This window comes from Gorilla gorilla, chromosome 11, assembly GCF_029281585.2.
Source record: "Gorilla gorilla gorilla isolate KB3781 chromosome 11, NHGRI_mGorGor1-v2.1_pri, whole genome shotgun sequence".
Lineage (NCBI taxonomy): Eukaryota > Metazoa > Chordata > Mammalia > Primates > Hominidae > Gorilla > Gorilla gorilla.
In genome coordinates this window covers 141,759,831-141,778,910 of record NC_073235.2, presented here as the reverse complement: position 1 = coordinate 141,778,910, position 19,080 = coordinate 141,759,831, and the positions used below count along the sequence as shown (strand labels likewise).

General features: G+C 53.8%; 1 protein-coding gene across 15 annotated transcripts in view; it reads left to right on the top strand.

The window, feature by feature from the left end:
* HDAC4 (histone deacetylase 4) overlaps window positions 1-19,080 on the top strand; it is a 352,613-nt gene that overhangs the window by 310,437 nt on the left and 23,096 nt on the right. For all 15 annotated transcript variants that reach the window (XM_055380652.2, XM_019022575.4, XM_063695349.1 and 12 more), the window contains 5 exons: window positions 958-1,065; window positions 3,451-3,506; window positions 6,514-6,601; window positions 8,531-8,650; window positions 9,567-9,664. In XM_055380652.2, the coding sequence (XP_055236627.1) occupies window positions 958-1,065; window positions 3,451-3,506; window positions 6,514-6,601; window positions 8,531-8,650; window positions 9,567-9,664 (470 nt within the window). The remainder of the gene's footprint in view (window positions 1-957; window positions 1,066-3,450; window positions 3,507-6,513; window positions 6,602-8,530; window positions 8,651-9,566; window positions 9,665-19,080) is intronic.

Genomic DNA, 19,080 nt, shown 5'->3' with positions numbered 1-19,080 from the left:
TGAAGTGGAAAAGGCCAGTGGGCTGACTTGCTGGTGTCCAGGCAGAGCCGTGTACCGTCACCAGGGCAGAGCAGGGCAGCTCTCCTCACCCGCCCACACTGCCAGTCCCGCATAGCTGTGCTGGTCAACATGTGGAGCTTCCAGTTAAACTTGGCACAGGAGAAAGTCACTATTGGAAGAGACTGGTCGTGATTCCCCTTACATTTCATTTTGATGCTAATTATTTGGCAGGTTGACTATCCCTTATCCGAAATGCTTGGGGCCAGAAGTATTTCAGAATTTGGTGTTTTTCAGATTTTGGAATATTTGCATTATACTTACCAGTTCAGCATCCCTAATCCAAAAATCTGAAATCCAGAATGCTCCAGAGTGCATTTCCTTTGAGCGTCACGTAGGCGCTCAGAAAGTTTCCAGTTTTTTGTTTTTTTCCTTTTTGGAGACAGAGCCTCACTCTGTTACCTAGACTGGAGTGCAGCGGTGCATTCATGGCTCACTGCGGCCTCAACCTCCTGGGCTCAAGTGATCTTCCCGCCTCAGCCTACAAAATGCTTTTGTAGTATTTCGGATTTCAGATTCTCAGATCAGAGATACTCAAGCTGAATAACTCTCTTAACTATAGTTCCAGTTAAAAAAAAAAAAAGGAAATAGATCACATTGACATCATTACTTTTAGATGGAAGTATACTGAAGCAATTAAGGGAAAGGAGGATGCCTCAGAACAGGTCAGGACACATGCATCTTACTTCTGGTAAATTCTCTTGTATCTTCCTGTTTAAACTTTTTGGCATGTCTTAAGAAGATTGAAGCCCGAACGTGGGCTGCGGCTGCCCCGGCTCTGGCAGGCCCTGGGGTTTTAGAAGCAGAGAGCCCACGGAGGCTGAGCTGCTCTGCCCAGCCAGGGCCGGTGATGACGGTGACCGGGGAGGGTGACCTCACTGTGGGGTGTTGTTTCCACAGGTGGACAGTGACACCATATGGAACGAGGTGCACTCGGCGGGGGCGGCCCGCCTGGCTGTGGGCTGCGTGGTAGAGCTGGTCTTCAAGGTGACCACGGGGGAGCTGAAGGTCAGTCGGGGCCTGGACAGTGGTGGCCCTCCAGGAGGCCTGCCACAGAGTCCCAGTGTGGGGAGGGGCCGCCCACTGCGTCTCCCTCTCATCAGGCTGGGAGGCGGCTGTGATGGGGAGGCGTGGACCCCACTCTGTCAGCACAGCCTCGCTATTGAATCAAAGAGACATTGCCCACATTTGTGACAGGGTATGTGCATAGTACAGAGATTCTCAATGATTTGGGTCTTAAGAGCCCTTTATACTCTTAAAAAAAAAAGAAAGCTCCAAAGAGGTTCAGTTTACATGAGTTATATCCACAATATTGACTATATTAGAGATTACAACTGAGAAATTTTCAAAATGTTTATTAATTTAAAAATAGCGACCGGGCACAGTGGCTCACGCCTGTAATCCCAGCACTTTGGGAGGCCAAGGCAGGGGGATCACCTGAGGTCAGGAGTTCAAGAGCAGCTTGGCTAACATGGCGAAACTCCTTCTCTACTGAAATACAAAAATTAGCTGGGCATGGTGGCGCATGCCTATAATCCCAGCTACTTGGGAGGCTGAGGCTGGCGAATGGCTTGAACCTGGGAGGTGGAGGTTGCAGTGAGCCGAGTCACGCCATTGCACTCCAGCCTGGGTGACAGAGTGAGACTCTGTCTCAAAAAAAAATTAAAAAATTAAAAAGTAATAAAAAAATAAAAATAGCACTAATGTCTTGCCTGTGGACAGCAGCTGGGTTCTCACACCTGCCCGGCATCATTCTTGGGACATGTTGAAGTACATGAAGGAATCCTGGCCCCACACAGATACGTAATTGGAAATGGGAGAAGGATTTTAATAGACTTTTCAGAGGTATTCTAATTGTGGGTATTCTTTGACAGTATACCAAAAATTCAGCAAGTGGTAGTGTCTTGAAAATTAGCTGCAGTGTGGATCTGAACTCAAATCGTGGCCTCCTCCCCCTCCGTTTTGTTTAACTGAACCATTAGCCCTTCTTGGAGATCAAATCGATCCTTCGTTCACGGGTGATTGGAGCACTGTGCGTTGGTCATTTGGAAACTTAGCTTCACGGAGTTACATGGATCTTCCATATTCTGACCCATACAGTATCAAAAAAGGCATTAATTTTTGAAACCATTAATATCACCCCCATCTCACCAGAAGTCTTACAAGTAGTGAGAGCCAGCAGGCTCACAGGGGCAGAGCCGTGTGTTCCAAACTTGTAATTTTCACGTGAAAGCTCACATTTTCTCACGCTTCCTTCCCGTCTCTTTACTCGGGATGTTAAAAGGACGTGTGTTTGAGGGCGGAGATCTACTAAAATGTCTGAATACTGCTTCATCGAGCACATTGTTAAGAGAAGCTGCTCACACACACACACACGCCCTCGTGCTGTTCCCTGCCCGCCGTCTACCCTCCAGTGCTTCAGCACCATCGGCGCAGGTGTCAGGGCAGTGGAAAGAGTACATAGAGCCTCAGGACTACGTGGACTACAGACCCTCAGCAGGGGTCGGGACCGCAGGGGTCTGCAGCCTACACTCGGAAGCACTGAGTGCAGAAACGCAGGGAGGCCAGGGCCTCTTGAGAGCGTTTGCTGCCACCTCATGGGCTGCCCTCGCCCCTTCCTGAGCCTGGTCCCTGCGGCATCCGGCTCACCCCGTCCATGGCATTGTCACTCATGGTTGGCCGGCACTTTTTTTGAGGCTTCATTACAGACCTTGACCACACAGTGTCCTGTTGCTGGTGAGACCAGGAGAGGACTGGACTCCATTTTTATGGCAGCAACTACAGAGTGGTTTGCAGATGGATTTTTGACGCAGAAGTGATGGGGCAGAGGACAGCGTTTCTGCCCAGTGTGAGAGGAGCTGTTTCGTGGGCTGCCCACTTGCCCGCCGTCCTGAGAGCTGAACTGCAGTAAGGACAGAGGCAGTCACGCGAAGGCCAAGCTGGGGCACAACGTCTCTGCCCCGCGGCCAAGTCCTTGAGTGGGGCCCCTTCTGCTTCATCTTCCTCCAGTGGCCACCTAGCGGGTCCTGGTCCCGAGCCGACGGGGAGTGAGCACATCCCTTCCACATCACCCCGACCCCTGAGCCAAGGGCCCCACGCCTCACCGACAGTGCTGAGAGTGGGCAGGGCACCCACCTGTTATCCTAGTGACTGCGTTTCGGGAGAACCATTGGTAGCCCCCAGATCTCTTTAGGAGAAGGGCCCAGGCTTCCCGGAAAGGCTCCCAGCTGGCCCTGCATCCTGTCCCCATCACTGTGGCCAGGGTGCAGCAAGAAACTGTCCTCCCGTGTAGCCCAACTCTGCTATTAGCAAAGTTGAGTGTGCAACCATTTTCCCGTGGCTACAAAGTGTGTCTTTTGTTGCTCTCTCCTGGCTGTCTGGTGTCACCTGCAGAATGGCTTTGCTGTGGTCCGCCCCCCTGGACACCACGCGGAGGAGAGCACGCCCATGTGAGTACACGCCGCAGCCCCACACAGCAGGGGAACCCAGGTCTTCCTTCCCTCCCTTAGGGCTGGGTGGGTGCCTGAGTGACCGCAGGGAGCTGGGCTGCTGTTTGCTGGCCACCCAGGATGTGCCGCATGCCGGCTTGGCTCCAGCTCCTGGGTGTGGAGTGCAGATGCCAAGGTCTGCGAGCATCACTGCTCAGTTATGACGGAGACAGATCAGAGGAAAGGATGGTAAAGGGTCTGTGGAGGTTAGCCCAGAGAAGCCTCTGGTTGTTGAGTAGTTGTCAACACTTGGGAGAGGAAACACCACTCACCCTCAAGTGAGTCACTGCAGCACTTGCTTGTCTAGAGGACTCAGGTCATTTTGCGCATGGCCTTTTAGCTGCCTACCGAATGCCTGGTACTGACGCAGCAAGCCACAGAGCCACGTCCATGCAGGCAGCTATCCAGATGCTGTTTCGGGTCTTTCAGAGACTGCCGACGGTCCATACAGCTGAGGATCTGGGCAGGGTGGCAAGTGTGGGCTGTGGGTCCTCCCGGATCCATCCCTGTGTGTCCAGAGCCGGTGGCAGGGCAGACCCGCAGCTGTCTGTGGAGTGCCTTGCAGCCTGGGTGGTGAATGAATGATCTATCCCGTCAAAGAGCATGCTGTCTCCTGGGACGGTAGCCACTCTAGTGAGGAGGGGCGGTGCTAGAAAGAGCGTCTCCCCATGCTCTGGAGATGGAGAAGGGGTGCCTGATCTTGCCAGCTTCGGTGAGGAGGAGGTGGTGTAGGGCTCTGCCTTGGAGAGTTGGAGCAGCAGTTTGTCAGATGGGCAACACAAGAACAAGTGCAGATACAAGTTCACTATCAGGCTGTGGCCAGGAAGCAGTCAGAACAAGACGGAACCACAGGGGCCCAGGAAAGGGCCTCCCTGCGACCCCTGGGAAGTCAGGCGTCCACGGAGGGGCCAGCAGGACCTGAGAGATAGTCAGATCCGCGTGTTAGAGCAGAATCTCCTTCACGTACAGAGAGGAGATTGTACGTGAGAGATAGTCAGATCCACATGTTAGAGCAGAGTCTCCTTCATGTACAGGGAAGAGATTGTACGTGAGAGACAGTCAGATCCGCGTGTTAGAGCAGATTCTCTTTCATGTACAGGGAGGAGATTGTACGTGAGAGATAGTCAGATCCGCGTGTTAGAGCAGAGTCTCCTTCGTGTACAGGGAAGAGACTGTACGTGAGAGATAGTCAGATCCGCGTGTTAGAGCAGATTCTCCTTCATGTACAGGAAAGAGATTGTACGTGAGAGACAGTCAGATCCGCGTGTTAGAGCAGATTCTCCTTCGTGTACAGGGAGGAGATTGTACGTGAGAGATAGTCAGATCCGCGTGTTAGAGCAGATTCTCCTTCATGTACAGGAAAGAGATTGTACATGAGAGACAGTCAGATCCGCATGTTAGAGCAGATTTTCCTTCGTGTACAGGGAGGAGACTGTACGTGAGAGATAGTCAGATCCGCGTGTTAGAGCAGAGCGTCCTTCGTGTACAGGGAGGAGATTGTAACCGCCAGGGAGGGATGCTTGTTGGAATCTTTGTAGCTTTACTTGAAAACCACGTGTTTGCTCCACATCCCAGAACAGTCACTTGGGCACCAGGCTTCCTGTTTGTTTCATTTCTCTGAAGTTTCTTTTCTAATTTGAACCTGAGTTGTTGGATATTCCAAATAATAAACCTCAGAGGAGACAAACAAATTGTGTTTGGTTGCAGCTCTTCGCTGTGCTCCCCATGAGCCGCTGCAGGAGCTCAGCGTCTAGGATGTCCTGGGGCGTGTGGGCTTCCCCATGCCAGCCCGGATTCTGAAAACAAAACAACTAGTGTTTCTCCGTTTCTGTGGTCATTTGGACAAAGGGAAATTGAGATCAAGAAGGTTTTCGTTGTTATTTGAATCACTTTCATAGCTTGTTTTCTTGGTCTCTTGAGTAAGACTCTCTAAAATTAAAGGTAATTTATGTATTGGAATATAGAAAGGTCAGCAGTAAGCAACTGAGATGAACCGCTGCCATGTCTCCTGGGGCGTGGCAGCAGCTCCTGAGAGGAAGGGTTCCAGGTGAAGATGAGGGAAATGCTGGTAACATGTGAAATAGGGTTCCCTACCAGAGGAGCGTGGGGGACCTCCAAGCAGGAGAGTGTATGTGTGTGTGTGTGTGTGTGTCTGTGTCTGTGTCTGTCTGTCTCAGTATGGAACTGTGGATGTGTGTGATAGGTATATGCTTATGTGTATATGTGTGTGTGTGCTTGTATGTGTCTGTGGTTTGTGTATGTGTGAGTGTTTCTGTATGGGGTGTTCATGTGTATCTGTGCATGTGTGTCTACGTGGGGGGGTGTGTATGGGCGTATCTGTGGGGCATATATGTGTGTAGGGCGTGTTGCATGGTGTGTGTGTCTCTATTTGTGGGGTGTGTGTCTGTGTGGGGTGTGTGTGGGGTGTGTGTGTGGGGTGTGTCTGTGGTGTATGGGCGTATCTGTGGGTCATGTATGTGTGTAGGGCGTGTTGCATGGTGTATGTGTGTCTGTGGTGTGTGTGTCTGTGTGGGGGGTGTGTCTCTGTCTGTGGTGTGTGTGTCTGTGTGGGGTGTATGTGTGTCTCTGTCTGTGGTGTGTGTGTCTGTGTGGGATGTGTGTGTGTCTCTCTGTGGTGTGTGTGTCTTTGTGGGGTGTGTGCATGTCCGTGTTGGTTAGCCAACCCTATGGCATTGGCTAAGATTCCCCAGTGGCTTGTTCGGGAGCTGTGTGTGTGTGTGTGTGTGCGCGCACACGTGTGAGTGTGTCTGCGTGTGGGGTGTGTACATGTCTCTCTGTTAGCCGATTCTCCGGGATCACTGAGGGTTCCCTGCGGCGTATTCAGGAGCTGTGCACTCACAGAGACCTCTTTGGTCTGCGTGGACCCCGAGTGGCTCTCTAGCGGGCTGTGGAGAAACTGGCCACCGCCCACCTGCGCTTCGTCTCCAGCGTCAGTTCTCTCCCGCAGGGGCTTTTGCTACTTCAACTCCGTGGCCGTGGCAGCCAAGCTTCTGCAGCAGAGGTTGAGCGTGAGCAAGATCCTCATCGTGGACTGGGTAAGCAGAGCCGCCTCGGCCAGCGCAGCTCAGGTTGCTCCTGTGCCGTCCCCGAGCGGACAGCAGCGTGCGGACAGAGGAGCTGGGCTCTTGGATGTGGGAAGCTTAGGTTTCTGGAAACGGTCTCAAAGATGCGGAGAAGTAAAGCCCCAAACCTGCTACAAGTCATTGTACAGCTTCCGTCAGCCAACCCTGGCGAATGGGGTCCTGGCGTGTCTAAAAACGTGCCTATGGGTGAGGGCAGCGGCCAGGGCCACCCTCAGCGAGATCTTCTTGGAAGACAGGCGTTGGGGAGGAGGCTGTGTCCACATCTACTTTGCGTGTGTGGCCTGGGAGCCTGGGAGGACCCTCACCCTGGTCGAAGGCGGCACTCTGCTTCTCAGTCACCCCAGCGAAGCCCGTGCCTTCCTGCTGCTGTGTGGGCACCTGGTCCTGCTGGAATGGGGGGTGCCACTGCCCCCAAAAGAGTCATCTCTTTTTAAATAATGCTATATGATGTCCGAATCTGAATTCCACGAATAGGTATACTCATTCTTATACCGGAAATTAATATTCAAGATGTTCATCTTATTACTCTTTTTAAAGCCAGATATATACATATTTAGTGTTCTCTTTGGTATTTATGATTTATTTCATAATTTTTAAGGGAAAAAAGCAGGCCCTGTCAGGTAGGGTTATGATTTGAATTGGAGAAGTCCTTCTGAGTTTGGGTAAAGAAACAATGTGGCACGCCATGCTGTTTCGGAGAGGCAGGTCAGGGGATGCGGCAGAGCAGCGGGTCCCCCACACCCAAGGACCTGCGAGCCGGGAGCCCTCCCTCAGCTCCTCCTAAGGGAGCAGGTAGGAGTGCCTGGGAAGAGAGCAGTGTGAGGTCGCTGACGGCTAAAGACTGGGGACCCATCCCCAACAGAGTGAAGCGCTAGGACACGCAGACAGGCTGCGTAGACCCCATGTGGCGTGCTCCCTGCGCGCTGAGCTGTGATATTGCCCATGTACACACCACGCGGACAGGGTCATCTCAGTGTGAAGCCACGTGTCGGGAAAGCCTCCATGTGCGTCTGCACAGCGATTACCTACTCTGTAGGATGGAAGGTTCTTGTCCATCGCTCCTCACCTGTAGCTGCCCTTCCACCTCTTCTGTGATGAGCACAGATAACGGAGCAGCAAGTTCTCGTGCTGGGAACATCAGGGCTGCGTGCTGTCTTCTCAGGCACACAGCTGTTCTCAGCAGGGCCACCCCCTCGCCCGCCCATCCTGGTGACCACCTGCCCTGTGGCCCGGGGCAGAACAGCCACGGTCAGTAAAGCCCCAGGCTGCCTGTCATGTTGCTCTCTGGTGCATCTGACCTGTGGGTTTTGTGATTAAGAAACGGTGCTTGCCATTTGGGCACAGGGGCCCGGACCCCGTACTGTGTGTGCCTGTCACTCACGGACACCTGGGACTTGTCTCCTGCCGAACGCCCTGCCTGGCATGGAATTGGCACCTCCCACGTGCCTGCAAGCGCGCAGGCCACAGCCAGTGACCTCCTTCCCGACAGAGGCTGAGGAAGGGGCTCACTTGTCAGAGACACGGCAGGTGTAGGAAATTGATCAGATGGCTTCGTTTGGGAAATGGTGGCCTCTAGGCCTGGCTGAACTCCAGCCCCATCTGCTGCTGGAGTCAGGATTGTGCCATGGCGCTAAGGGCGAGGGAAACAGTGCTGCAGACGCGAACATTGGCCCTTAGAACCCCTGCGACCCTGCACCACGTAGCCCTGACCCACACAGCCCCAGAATCGCACCTGCCGGGTACGGGCCCAGCTGGAGGGTAATGTCATTCGTTAGCAGGAGCCATTGTCACTAAGCACAACTGGGGTTGGGGATGGCCCTCAGGGGAGGCCACCCTGCAATACCTGCCTCAGCCCTGAAGTAGTTGTCCCTGCTCTTTAAGGACGTGCACCATGGAAACGGGACCCAGCAGGCTTTCTACAGCGACCCCAGCGTCCTGTACATGTCCCTCCACCGCTATGATGATGGGAACTTCTTCCCAGGCAGCGGGGCTCCTGATGAGGTAGGTGGGGGTATATAAGGGCCTCTGGGGTGGAAAGGGGGACTGCAGGGAGCCGCTGTGGGGGCACGGGGCAGATGGTCCACAGCTGCCCGGCAGCAGTGAGTGAGGCCCTTCGTGCTCACTTAAGCCCAGACAGTAACTTCAGTCAGACGTCAGCCTGCATCGTGTCGCGTGTGCACAGGTGGCCTGTGTTTTGTCTGAAGTACAAATGAGAGGCTCAATATTGTTTCTGGTTCCCATCCAGGCAGACTGAGGTGTTTGTGAAGGAGGAGGTGTGTGGTGCCCGTTTTCCTCCGGGCAGGGCCCGGGCCACTGTCTTCCACAGGACACCCTCCGGCAAGGGGCTCTGTCCACTGTCCTTTGCCCGGCACAGGGCTGCATGGCGGCCGCAGGAACGGCAGGCCCAGCAGCTCCTTGACAACACCCCAGGTCCCCGTTCAGAGCCTGCCCACTCTGAACAGAGGCTCCAACAACAGGGCTTTCATCCAGGGAAGACGCTCCGTCTGCCTCTGGATATTATTTTTTTGGAGGAAGTAGAAAATGACAGGCTCATCGGAGACACTTTCTGCCCAGAGAGACCCAGGTCTGATTCCCTGATGTAACACACGGCACACAACACAGGGCAGCGGGTCCGCAGAAATGTCAGTGCAGGGCCTTGGTGTGCCAAGGGCAGGGTCGGCGAGAGCCTACAGCAGCCAGGAAAAGGGCCCCCTTGCTGATGGCTGATGTCAGTGTGCCCGTGTCAGTGGGGCCCCTTTGCACACGTCTTAATATGCACCAGGAGATCAGGACACGTGGGCTCTCCCCAGGGGCCCACCAAGGCTGAGCCCATCTCGGTGCCACCTGCATCAGGCGTTCCTGTCAGACAGGTCCCGCTCGGGGTCCATGACGTGTGTTTCTCTCCTTCTGGCCACAGGTGGGCACAGGGCCCGGCGTGGGTTTCAACGTCAACATGGCTTTCACCGGCGGCCTGGACCCCCCCATGGGAGACGCTGAGTACTTGGCAGCCTTCAGGTGAGCCTCCCGGCTTCACATGACACCTGAAGTAGCAGCTTTTCCTCTGTGCACACATTCCAGGAAGCACTTGTTGGAGATGAGCGTGTCTGAAACTGGTCTGTGGCTGAACGGGGCTGTGGGGTCCGTAGGAGCTGTCTCAGTTCATTCTTCAGTGCCAAGCGTGGAATCTTGGAGACTATCTTCTTACCATCAGCTCTTAGTGCTCCCTTTTGTGCATGAAATAAAACCAGGAGCTCACTTTGGGTCGATGGTGAGAGAGTGATGGAGACAGAGGCAGGGACTTATGTGCAGAGTGTTATGTTCATGAGAAACGAAGGCAAAGACCTGCAGGGTCTCGTGATCTCCTAATTCTTCTTCCACAAACCTCCTGTGATGCGATGTCCAATGGAAATAAGTATTTCTTCTTTATTTATTCCTAAAAATCAAGAGGCAATTGTCGCCCTTCCTCCCATTTCCTTCGTGTGACTGTGACCCTTCAGAATTTAGCCGCAGGGCACCGTTTAAAGACGCAGTGTTTGCTTTTGTCACCAAGTGGTTCCTTCTCCTTTGGTCTAGGCCAGATTGGGGTCATTCCTGTGACCCGAAATGGGATGCTGAGCAGCGCAGGTTTTCTTGTCATGATTTTAAAATGGCAGCTTCACCTGCCGTGGTGGAGTGACGGGCCTCCAGGGCAGCAGCCCACAGCCCACATCGGTTCCCAGAGCCACGTGGGGAGAAGGGTTTTATTAACATGGCTGAGCCTGACATGTCGTGTCTCTGTTAGAAAACACTGTCAATATGGTATCAAAGCCCCATACAGTCTTTAGCGTTTTTCTCTTTCTCTAACTCCATGGTCTTGTTGTGATTTACGTACATATAAAACGCATGTGTGCAGACGTGTCTTTGTGACGTGTGTGCATGTGTCTGTGTATGGATGTGAGTGCACGTCTGCATATGTGTGTGTCCACGTGCGTGTGTGTGTTTGTGTGGGTCGGTGTTCATCTGTGTGTGTGTGTCTGGGTGGGTGTTCATCTGTGTGTGTGTGTGTGGGTGGGTGGGTGTTCATCTGTGTGCATGTCTCTCAGTGCTTGTGCAGGTGTCTACAGCCATGTGCATGTCTGCAGGTGTATGTCCATGCCTATGTGTGTTACACACGTCTGTGTGGGTGTGGATGCATGTCTGTGTGCATGCAGTATACATGTGTGTGTGCATATCTCTGAGGACACACCCATGTGCTTGTGTGTCTTTGCATGCACGTCTTTGTGTGTATATCTCTGTGTGTGCACCTCTGTATATGAGTACACACACGTGTGCTTGTGTGTCTTTTCATGCACATGTCTTTGTGTGCACCTGAGTATGCATGTCTCTGGCAGATGAGGCCCTTCACAAGCACATGTGTAAACGTCTTGTGTGGACTCTACCACATGCTTTCTGGGGACGGTGAATAACTCACGAGACCCCTCTCAGTGTCTGCTCACTCTTCTCTAACTGGGGTCCGTTGCCCTCCTTGGAAAGGTTGTTGAGATCTGGTAACATAAAGGCCTGGCCCAGGACACGTGGGCCCCCCTCCCCAGGCACTCAGTGGTTCCCAGAAGGAACAGACCCCGTCTGACGGAGCCCAGGCTGCTTGGCTGCTCCCGCAGTGAGCCCGGGCTGTGCCGGTGGGAGTTCATCTGCTCCTCAGTGGACCTGCTCTCATCTGTACCTGAACCACTTTTCCCCTGATCTCATCGGTTTGATTTTGATGTTTCTTCTTACTCTTGATCAGATTTAATGTCATGTTGACAGTTGCCTTGCCTAATTTAAGAGAGAAGGACTTCCCCCAATGTGTACCACTTCCGAAAATGAGCTCATATGAAATCGGACCCCTGGCGTGGGCGTGTCACCGTCTGCTCATGGAATGTGCTCCCGTTGCCCCTCACTTGGTTGTCGCCCCAGAGAACTGGCCCCCCTTGGAGGCTTCTCTGAAAGTAAAGTCTCTGGCCATCATAAGAGGTGTGCATGCTGCCTGATCGACTTCCTGCCTGAGTGAACACTGGTGCCGCCCGGGGGACCCAGGGCCCACTGCGGCCAAATTCCCGTGCAGAGAGAGAAGGCAGGGCTTTCCTGGTGGGCGGGGAGAAAGGAGGTGCTGCCCTCTTTCAGGTCAGTGGTCCCAGGCCAGGTTTTGATGGAGCCACCCTCACCCCATAGGCGTTTCTCAGCGGTGCCTTCGGCTCTTGGGTCCTGGGGTGAAACCCTCACCCCGTGGCATCCCTGCTGGCGGGCAAGCCCAGGCCCAAAGCAGCAATGGGCGTCTGCTGTCAGGGTCACTCCCCCTCCCCAGGCCCCGGCCGGCCCAGTCAGCCTTTAGGATGAACGTGCCTTTCTGAGTTGCTCTTGGCGTGTGCTTTAATCTCCTGCCAAGTGTGTCCATGATAATACCTTATCAAGTGAACTTTTTAAAGCTTAAATAGCATCTTTGAAAAGGAAAATTGTTTCAGGGTTTTTTTTTTATTGATTTTAATGTAAAATAGCACTTTGAAGTTTACAATTTATGGTTCCCTGGGCATCCGATGATGGGGAAGAAGGGTCAGAGATTGGTTTTCCCCTTTCTTCTGCTCTTCTCCCCCACTGGGGCCCCCGGGGACAATGCGTGCCTTCCAGGCAGCACCTTGTTATTCAGACCCGTTGCCTGCCACATTGCATTTTCAGGGGATCAAGCCTAAGATGAAGAAAAGATAAGAAAATTGCCCCTAATGAAATCCAGAAGCAGCCGGCACTTTCTCCTCAGGCCCAGAGACTCGTAGGAGAAAAGGGAACCTTAATTCAAACCAGTCCCAGTGCCAGACGCGGCTTTGAAGTTGCTGAGTAAAGTCTGAGCCGCTGGGGGCGGGGACTTGTAGGGAGATGATGATGACGATGAAGATGGTGCTCCGTAACCCATCCCTCACCTGTGCGCGGGGACATGGGGACTCTTCCGTCAGGGATGAGTGCCACATCCAGATGCCCGGGGTTCGTAGCTTAGATTCCACTGTGATATTACAAAGTTTATCAAAGATGTCTCTGAAACTGGATCTTCTCAAGCGATAACTGTGATAGCTTCACAAATTGGCATTAGCCTTGAAATTGAGCAACTGGGCAAAGCTATTTCACTTTCCCCAAACTTTCAAGTAAGACAGGAAGGCCGAGGCTCTTGAATGTTCGTTCCTTCCGTAAGCTGTGTTGCTGCTGTTGCTGCATTTTGTAGACAGGTGTGTTTTAGGAGTCGCGGCGCCTGATGTCTGCTGTTTTCACCATTGCCGAGTGGCACCCGCTGCACACACCACGCTGGTCCCTGGGTTTCTTGCCTGAGGAAGTCAGGGTTATGAAGTTTTCATACAGACCGTGCCACCTTCTTTTCTAAAAGCAATTATGTCTCTTTAAGTGCATCCAAGTATTTTCCTATGTAGAAATTTATCTGAGAAGCAAAAAGAAGCAAAAGCATATAATCTACAGCCTCAGAGCTGAGAGAGCTGGTCCTGCGCCAGCCTTCGCTCGCCTGTGGGGCCGGCCCTGTAAGAAGCCAACAGTGGAGCCAGCACAGTGCCTGCCCTGGAGGATAGCGGGGGACTGGGAGGACAAGCTCTAGGCAGGCCCGGTAAGACCTCAGGGGACCTGCCCACTTGGGGGGCCAAGGAAGTTTCTGGAGGAGGCAAGCCCCCAGCTGAGTCCTGGAGGAACGAGCCTGGCACGGGACATTATGGGAGAAGGGCCGTCCCGAAGGAACAGAGCCCGATGGTGCAAACCCGCTCGCCTGGGCTGCATCCACAGAGCCAGACCTTGGCCCTGATGGCGGGGGCTCTGTCGGGGCCTCTGACTGTGGAATGAATAAGCATCACGGCCAGCTCTGCATGTTGGACAGGCCCGTCTTGTGGCAGCTTAGGTGACAGTCTTGGACCTGGCAAAGAGCATTCCAGGGTAGGATCTGGGGGCCAGTGGACAAGCCCAGAAAAGAGCAGCAGAGATCGGGACAGGGCCACAGGCTGGAGAGGTGGGGCCATCTCAAAGAGGTTGAAGTGGGATGGGATTGAGGGGAGTAGGGGCTGATTTGGGGGGAGAGGGCACTTGGTGAGGTCTCGAGGTGCTGGCTTAGAGGAGGCCGAAGGGTGCTGGGCAGAGATCCAGCGGGAGAAGGTTCAGGTGGGGGTGGATGAGGGTTCAGTGGGGACGCTTTTGCTTCAGTCTGTTTTCAGGAAAAAGTGAGAGAGTGTCCATCCAAGTGGGTGGTTGGGAGTATCTCCACCTGGAGGCCCCTTAGTAGGGAGAGCCAGTGAGGAGCCAGTTTGTGTGGACGATGCCCCAGGGCATTTATTGGGGCAGAACGGCAGCCAGAAACTCAAGCATGGCGTGCCAGCCCTGAGCCCAGTTCCCACGGAGTCCCCAGAGGCTTGCCGGCTCTGGGTGGCCACAGGACTGCAGCCTCTTGGCCCCATAAGCTCGGTTTGCTCTGAGGCTTGTGTTGACGGAGGGTGTGGTGAGTTTTGTTTAGGGTCCTACTAGGGGAATGAACTGGAAGGTCATTTCTTTCCAGATGTTGAAACCCAGATGTTAAGTGAATTATTGCATTTAGATGCAGTTGTGGCTTTTGAGGATGGTATGTACAGGCCATAATTTGATGGTATGCGGTGGTTTAGAGCTAGACGTGCCCCGTGACACAGCCCCTTGCGCAGAGCACAGCTGGGAGGCTGCACAAGCGATGGCCTTTCGAGGAAGCAGAGTGGCCGGCACCCTGCCTGCTGTCCCGGTCCAGCTCTGTTCCCCTGGGAAGCCGAGGGGCGTGGCCAACACCCGCCTGTTGTTCCAACCCAACCCAGCTCTGTTCCCCTGGGAAGCCGAGGGGAGTGGCCGGCACCCGCCTGTTGTTCCAACCCGACCCAGCTCTGTTCCCCTGGGAAGCCGAGGGGAGTGGCCAACACCCGCCTGTTGTTCCAACCCGACCCAGCTCTGTTCCCCTGGGAAGCGGAGGAGAGTGGCCGGCACCCGCCTGCTACTGCTATCCCGGCCCAGCTTTGTTTCCCTGGAAGCTCAGGGGAGTGGCTGGCACCCGCCTGCTACTGCTATCCTGGCCCAGCTTTGTCTCCAAGGAAGCCAAGGAGAGTTCGCTGGCACTCGCCTGCTACTGCTATCCCAGCCCAGCTCTGTTTCCCAGGAAGCTGAGGGGAGTGGCTGCCACCCGCCTGCTGTCCCAACCCAGCTCTGTCTCCCTGGGAAGCCGAGGAAAGTGGCCAGCACCCACCTGCTATCCCAGCCCAGCTTTGTTTCCCGGGAAACCAAGGGGAGTGGCTGGCACCTGTCTGCTGTCCCAACCCAGCTCTGTTCCCTGGGAAGCTGAGGGGAGATGTCGTCTTCAGGCTGCAGGTGCAGGTTGGCTGATGACCAAGTGAAGGGTGCAGTGCTGTGTCGGTAACGAAGGTGCCAGAGAAGCCACATTGAGGCCACGGGAAGGGGATGCGTGGCACCCCACGGCTTCACACGGGACCTCCCTAAATGCAGAGGCCACTGCGAGGAGAAGCCGCTCTCTCCCCTTAGCACCACGCTCCCCTCTGTACATGCCTCACGGGCACAGGCACCCTCTGGGCATCACAGTCATGGCTTCTCTGGGCTTGCCGGCCCCAGGGGTGCACCTTGCAGGCATTTGTCCACCTTCTGTAAAGATCCCCTCTTTCCACCCATTTCTGCTGCCTCTTGAGCCGACGATCAGTGGATGATCAGTGGGCCTACTGCCTTGGGAAACTGCGAGCCCGCTCCTCTCTCCCCTCAGGTTGCCCCGAGAAAGGCCAAAAGTGACCTCATGGAAATACTCTTCTTAAAGTGATGGCTTGAGAGGCCCACAGCAAACATCTCAATCTTATTTTTTTAGAGACTGAGTTCTTTTTTTTTTTTTTTTTTTTTTTTGAGACGGAGGCTCATTCTGTCGTCCAGGCTGGAGTGCAGTGGTGTGATCTCGGCTCACTGCAAGCTCCGCCTCCCGGGTTCACGCCATTCTCCTGCCTCAGCCTCCTGAGTAGCTGGGACTACAGGCACCCGCCACCACGCCCAGCTAACTTTTTGTATTTTTTAGTAGAGACGGGGTTTCACCGTGTTAGCCAGGATGGTCTCGATCTCCTGACCTCGTGATCCACCTGCCTCAGCCTCCCAAAGCGCTGGGATTACAGGTGTGAGCCACCGTGCCCAGCCGAGACTGAGTTCTTTATTAAAAGTTTAATTCTGGGAATAAAATGTGAGTCCAGTTTCCCATTTTTTGCAGCATCTATTAAACAGGGACATTCCTTCAGCTTCCTCTTGTAGGAAGGTCGTGGAGGGTAAGCACGGCCCTGAAGACACAGGGAGTGCCATGCTCAGCTTCCTTTTTACAGGCAAAGAAGTCATGTCCCATGGAGGAGAAGGGACGTTTCTTAGTCGCGCCACAAACGGGTGCTGAAGGTGCACTCATGCACCTCACATTCTGACCTTCTTACGTCTAGCAGGTGTTTGGGATCACAACCTAGAGGGTGTTAAGCCCAGTAAAATGAAAATGAGTGTGTGGGCACGTGCATCCGACTGTGCCCCACGCAGTCTCACGCGTGGCCGACGTGCCAGTGCCCGCGAGCCTGGGCTCATCTTTCCCATTTTGTTTTGACTGGCTTTGAGGCAACGCCACACACCAAGCCTAGACAGCAGAGACTCTCTTGGTATGAACTTCATTTAACGGCGATTTTCACAGGACTTCTTTTTGGAGGGGGATTAGAAGTAAAATAGCTCAGCAGCACTTCAAAGCGGGGAAGTAAAGCCTCCACGTGCGCTCACTGCAAAGCAGCAGTCAGAGTGCCTCGCCAAGGACACGGCGTCCACACAGAACGCCTGTGGTTCTCACTGAAAAAAGTCTCGGCTTTAAAATCCACACCAAAAGCGTGGCTGGAAATGTGTTTTTCTGTCCAAAGAAAAAGGTTTTATGACAAGAACTTTATTAAAATAATTAGAAGTGAGTCTCCTTGGGATGATGTGGACAGTTGAAAGCAGAGGGCGGCCCCCTCAGTCCTGCTGCCCCCCTCAGTCCTGCTGCCCCCCTCAGTCCTGCGGCCCCCTCAGTCCTGCTGCCCCCCCTCAGTCCTGCGGCCCCCCTCAGTCCTGCTGCCCCCCTCAGTCCTGCTGCCCCCCTCAGTCCTGCTTCCCCCTCAGTCCTGCTGCCCATTAGTCAGGTTGGTCAGAGCCATGGAGGAAGCCTCGGAATGTCAGAAAGGACTGTGGGGCCAGTGCCTTCCAGTGTCCAGGGCAGGGCCCTGGGTCCAGCAACAGTCAAAGGACTCCTGGATTCCAAGGCATTCTCTCCATCCTGCCACTGACTAGACTGATTTCTCCCAGCCCTGCGGCGGGAGTGCCGACACCAACTCCACGCACGCTCTGAGGCCAGCGCGGTGTTTCCTGTGTTGTACACCATGTTTGCGAAATCGCCATGCTTTGTGGTGGGGTCCCAGTAGGTGAGAAGAAACCTCTCACTCTGGGACCAGAATCACGCATGGAAGAATGTTACAGAAGTTGTATGGACAGGACCAGAGCAGGTTTGGGCAACTCCAGCTGGTGGGCCAAGTCCTGCCGCCTGTGCTCTTGGCACAGTGTTATCAGAACACAGGGACGCTCGCACGCCGATGCACTGTCTGTCCTGTCTTGGGCACCACAAGGGCAGCGTCACGTGGTCCTGGCAGAGACTGTGTGGCCCACAGACTGAGGTCAGGTGCCTCCTATCTGACCCGTGGCAGGAAGCTCGCTGCCCCTGTCTAGATTCACATTGTTTCCTCGGCCCCTAACGATGGCCCTCGGGGCACAGTTCCTGTGTCCTTGGAAAGCACTTTCTACAGCTGCTGCACAAGCAGGTCTAGGGGAAATTGTGTGGACTGGCTGTCTTCAGAAAAAAGAACAGAAGCAGACTGCTCAGAAGCCACCCAGGGTCTCCTGTGACTCCCATCTAAGTTCCAGAAGTGAGTTTCTTGGCGGGCAAGGTGCCTAGGAGTGGATTTGACGCATGTTTGGAGGGCAGAGTTTGTCAGCACTGACTTGAACAGGCTGAAGCCACACAGTCCCACGCATCACTCTTCTCCCGTCTGAGCTTGCTCATGGGACGCGGGGCACCAGGATCAGGCATCGCGTGCTCCCAGCATTGAGATGGGCCCTCCTGCTGCCTCAGCGTCCCTGATGGGACTCACGACTGCTGGCCCTCTAGAGAGTAGCCCGCGGGATCTTCACCTGGTGTTTCAGCCCTTGGGGGTTGTGTCCCTCCACCACCAGAAATCAGAGGAACTTTTCAATAAGATTCTGATCTGCGGTCATCCCCGAAAAGGGATCACATTGAATTTTCAGCATTTTTGTTTCTTCTGGTCAAAGTTGATACTTTCACTGACATCAGTGGGGAATTTCATTTGTAATAAAAGCTGAATGAAAAAGTTTTAGGGCCAGCCCTGCTGCCGTCTGCCGTGATGTTTCTTGGAAGGTCCTTGGTGGTGGGAAGGGACACTGGGCCCGGTGAGTGCATTTTTGGCTGCCCCCAGGGAGGGGCCTCTGAAAATCCATATGAAGGGAGGCGCCCATCGGGTGATGCACTTGTCCCACACGCGTGTGCTGGGGAGGCCGTGGGGACACAGAAGTGTGCTTCGGTGCAGGACAGGCTGGGCTGAGCAGCTCCAGGAAGTAGGCAGTGGTGAAACCCTAAAACATGGACCTACTCACACAAGGGCTTGGTGAGGGGACCCCCAGAGCTCACAGCACAAGTGGGAATCATGCAAACTAGGCTTCATGGTGGAAATACCAGGAGACTTTTAAAAGTTCGTAGAAAATGCATATTTTGAAAAAAAGCTGTGCATGGGTTTCAAAATGTTTCTGCACCAAAATAAATTCGCACTAACGTGTTATATCTGGACAGGATGTAGTTTGAGGCACCAAGGATAAAACGTCAGTTTGAAAAGAGCCCTTCTCAGAGCAACATGAATTCTGCTAAAACTGAAGCCAGAACAAACAGCAGGTTTACAGTGAAGCTTGGGTAGGAAGAGTGGTGAAATCATTGATACTTTATGAAAAGTTTATGGGGACAATGCCCCAAAGAAATCAGCAGTTTACAAATGGACGACTCATTTTAAGAAGGAATGTGCAACGGTGTTGAAGATGAAGCCCCCAGCTGCAGACCATCCACATCAATTTGTGAGGAAAAAATTCATCCAGTTCATGCCCTAATTGTAGAGGACCCACAATTAACAGCAGAAGCAACAGTTGACACCATGGGCATCTCAACCGGCTCAGCTTACACAACTCCGCCTGCAGAATTAAAGTTGAGCAGCCTTTCCAGTCAGTGGACACCAAAACCACAGCGTCCAGATCAGCTGCCGACAGGAGCAGAGCTTTCGGTGGAAATGTTCAACAGGTGGACTCAGGGTCCTGAGTGTCAT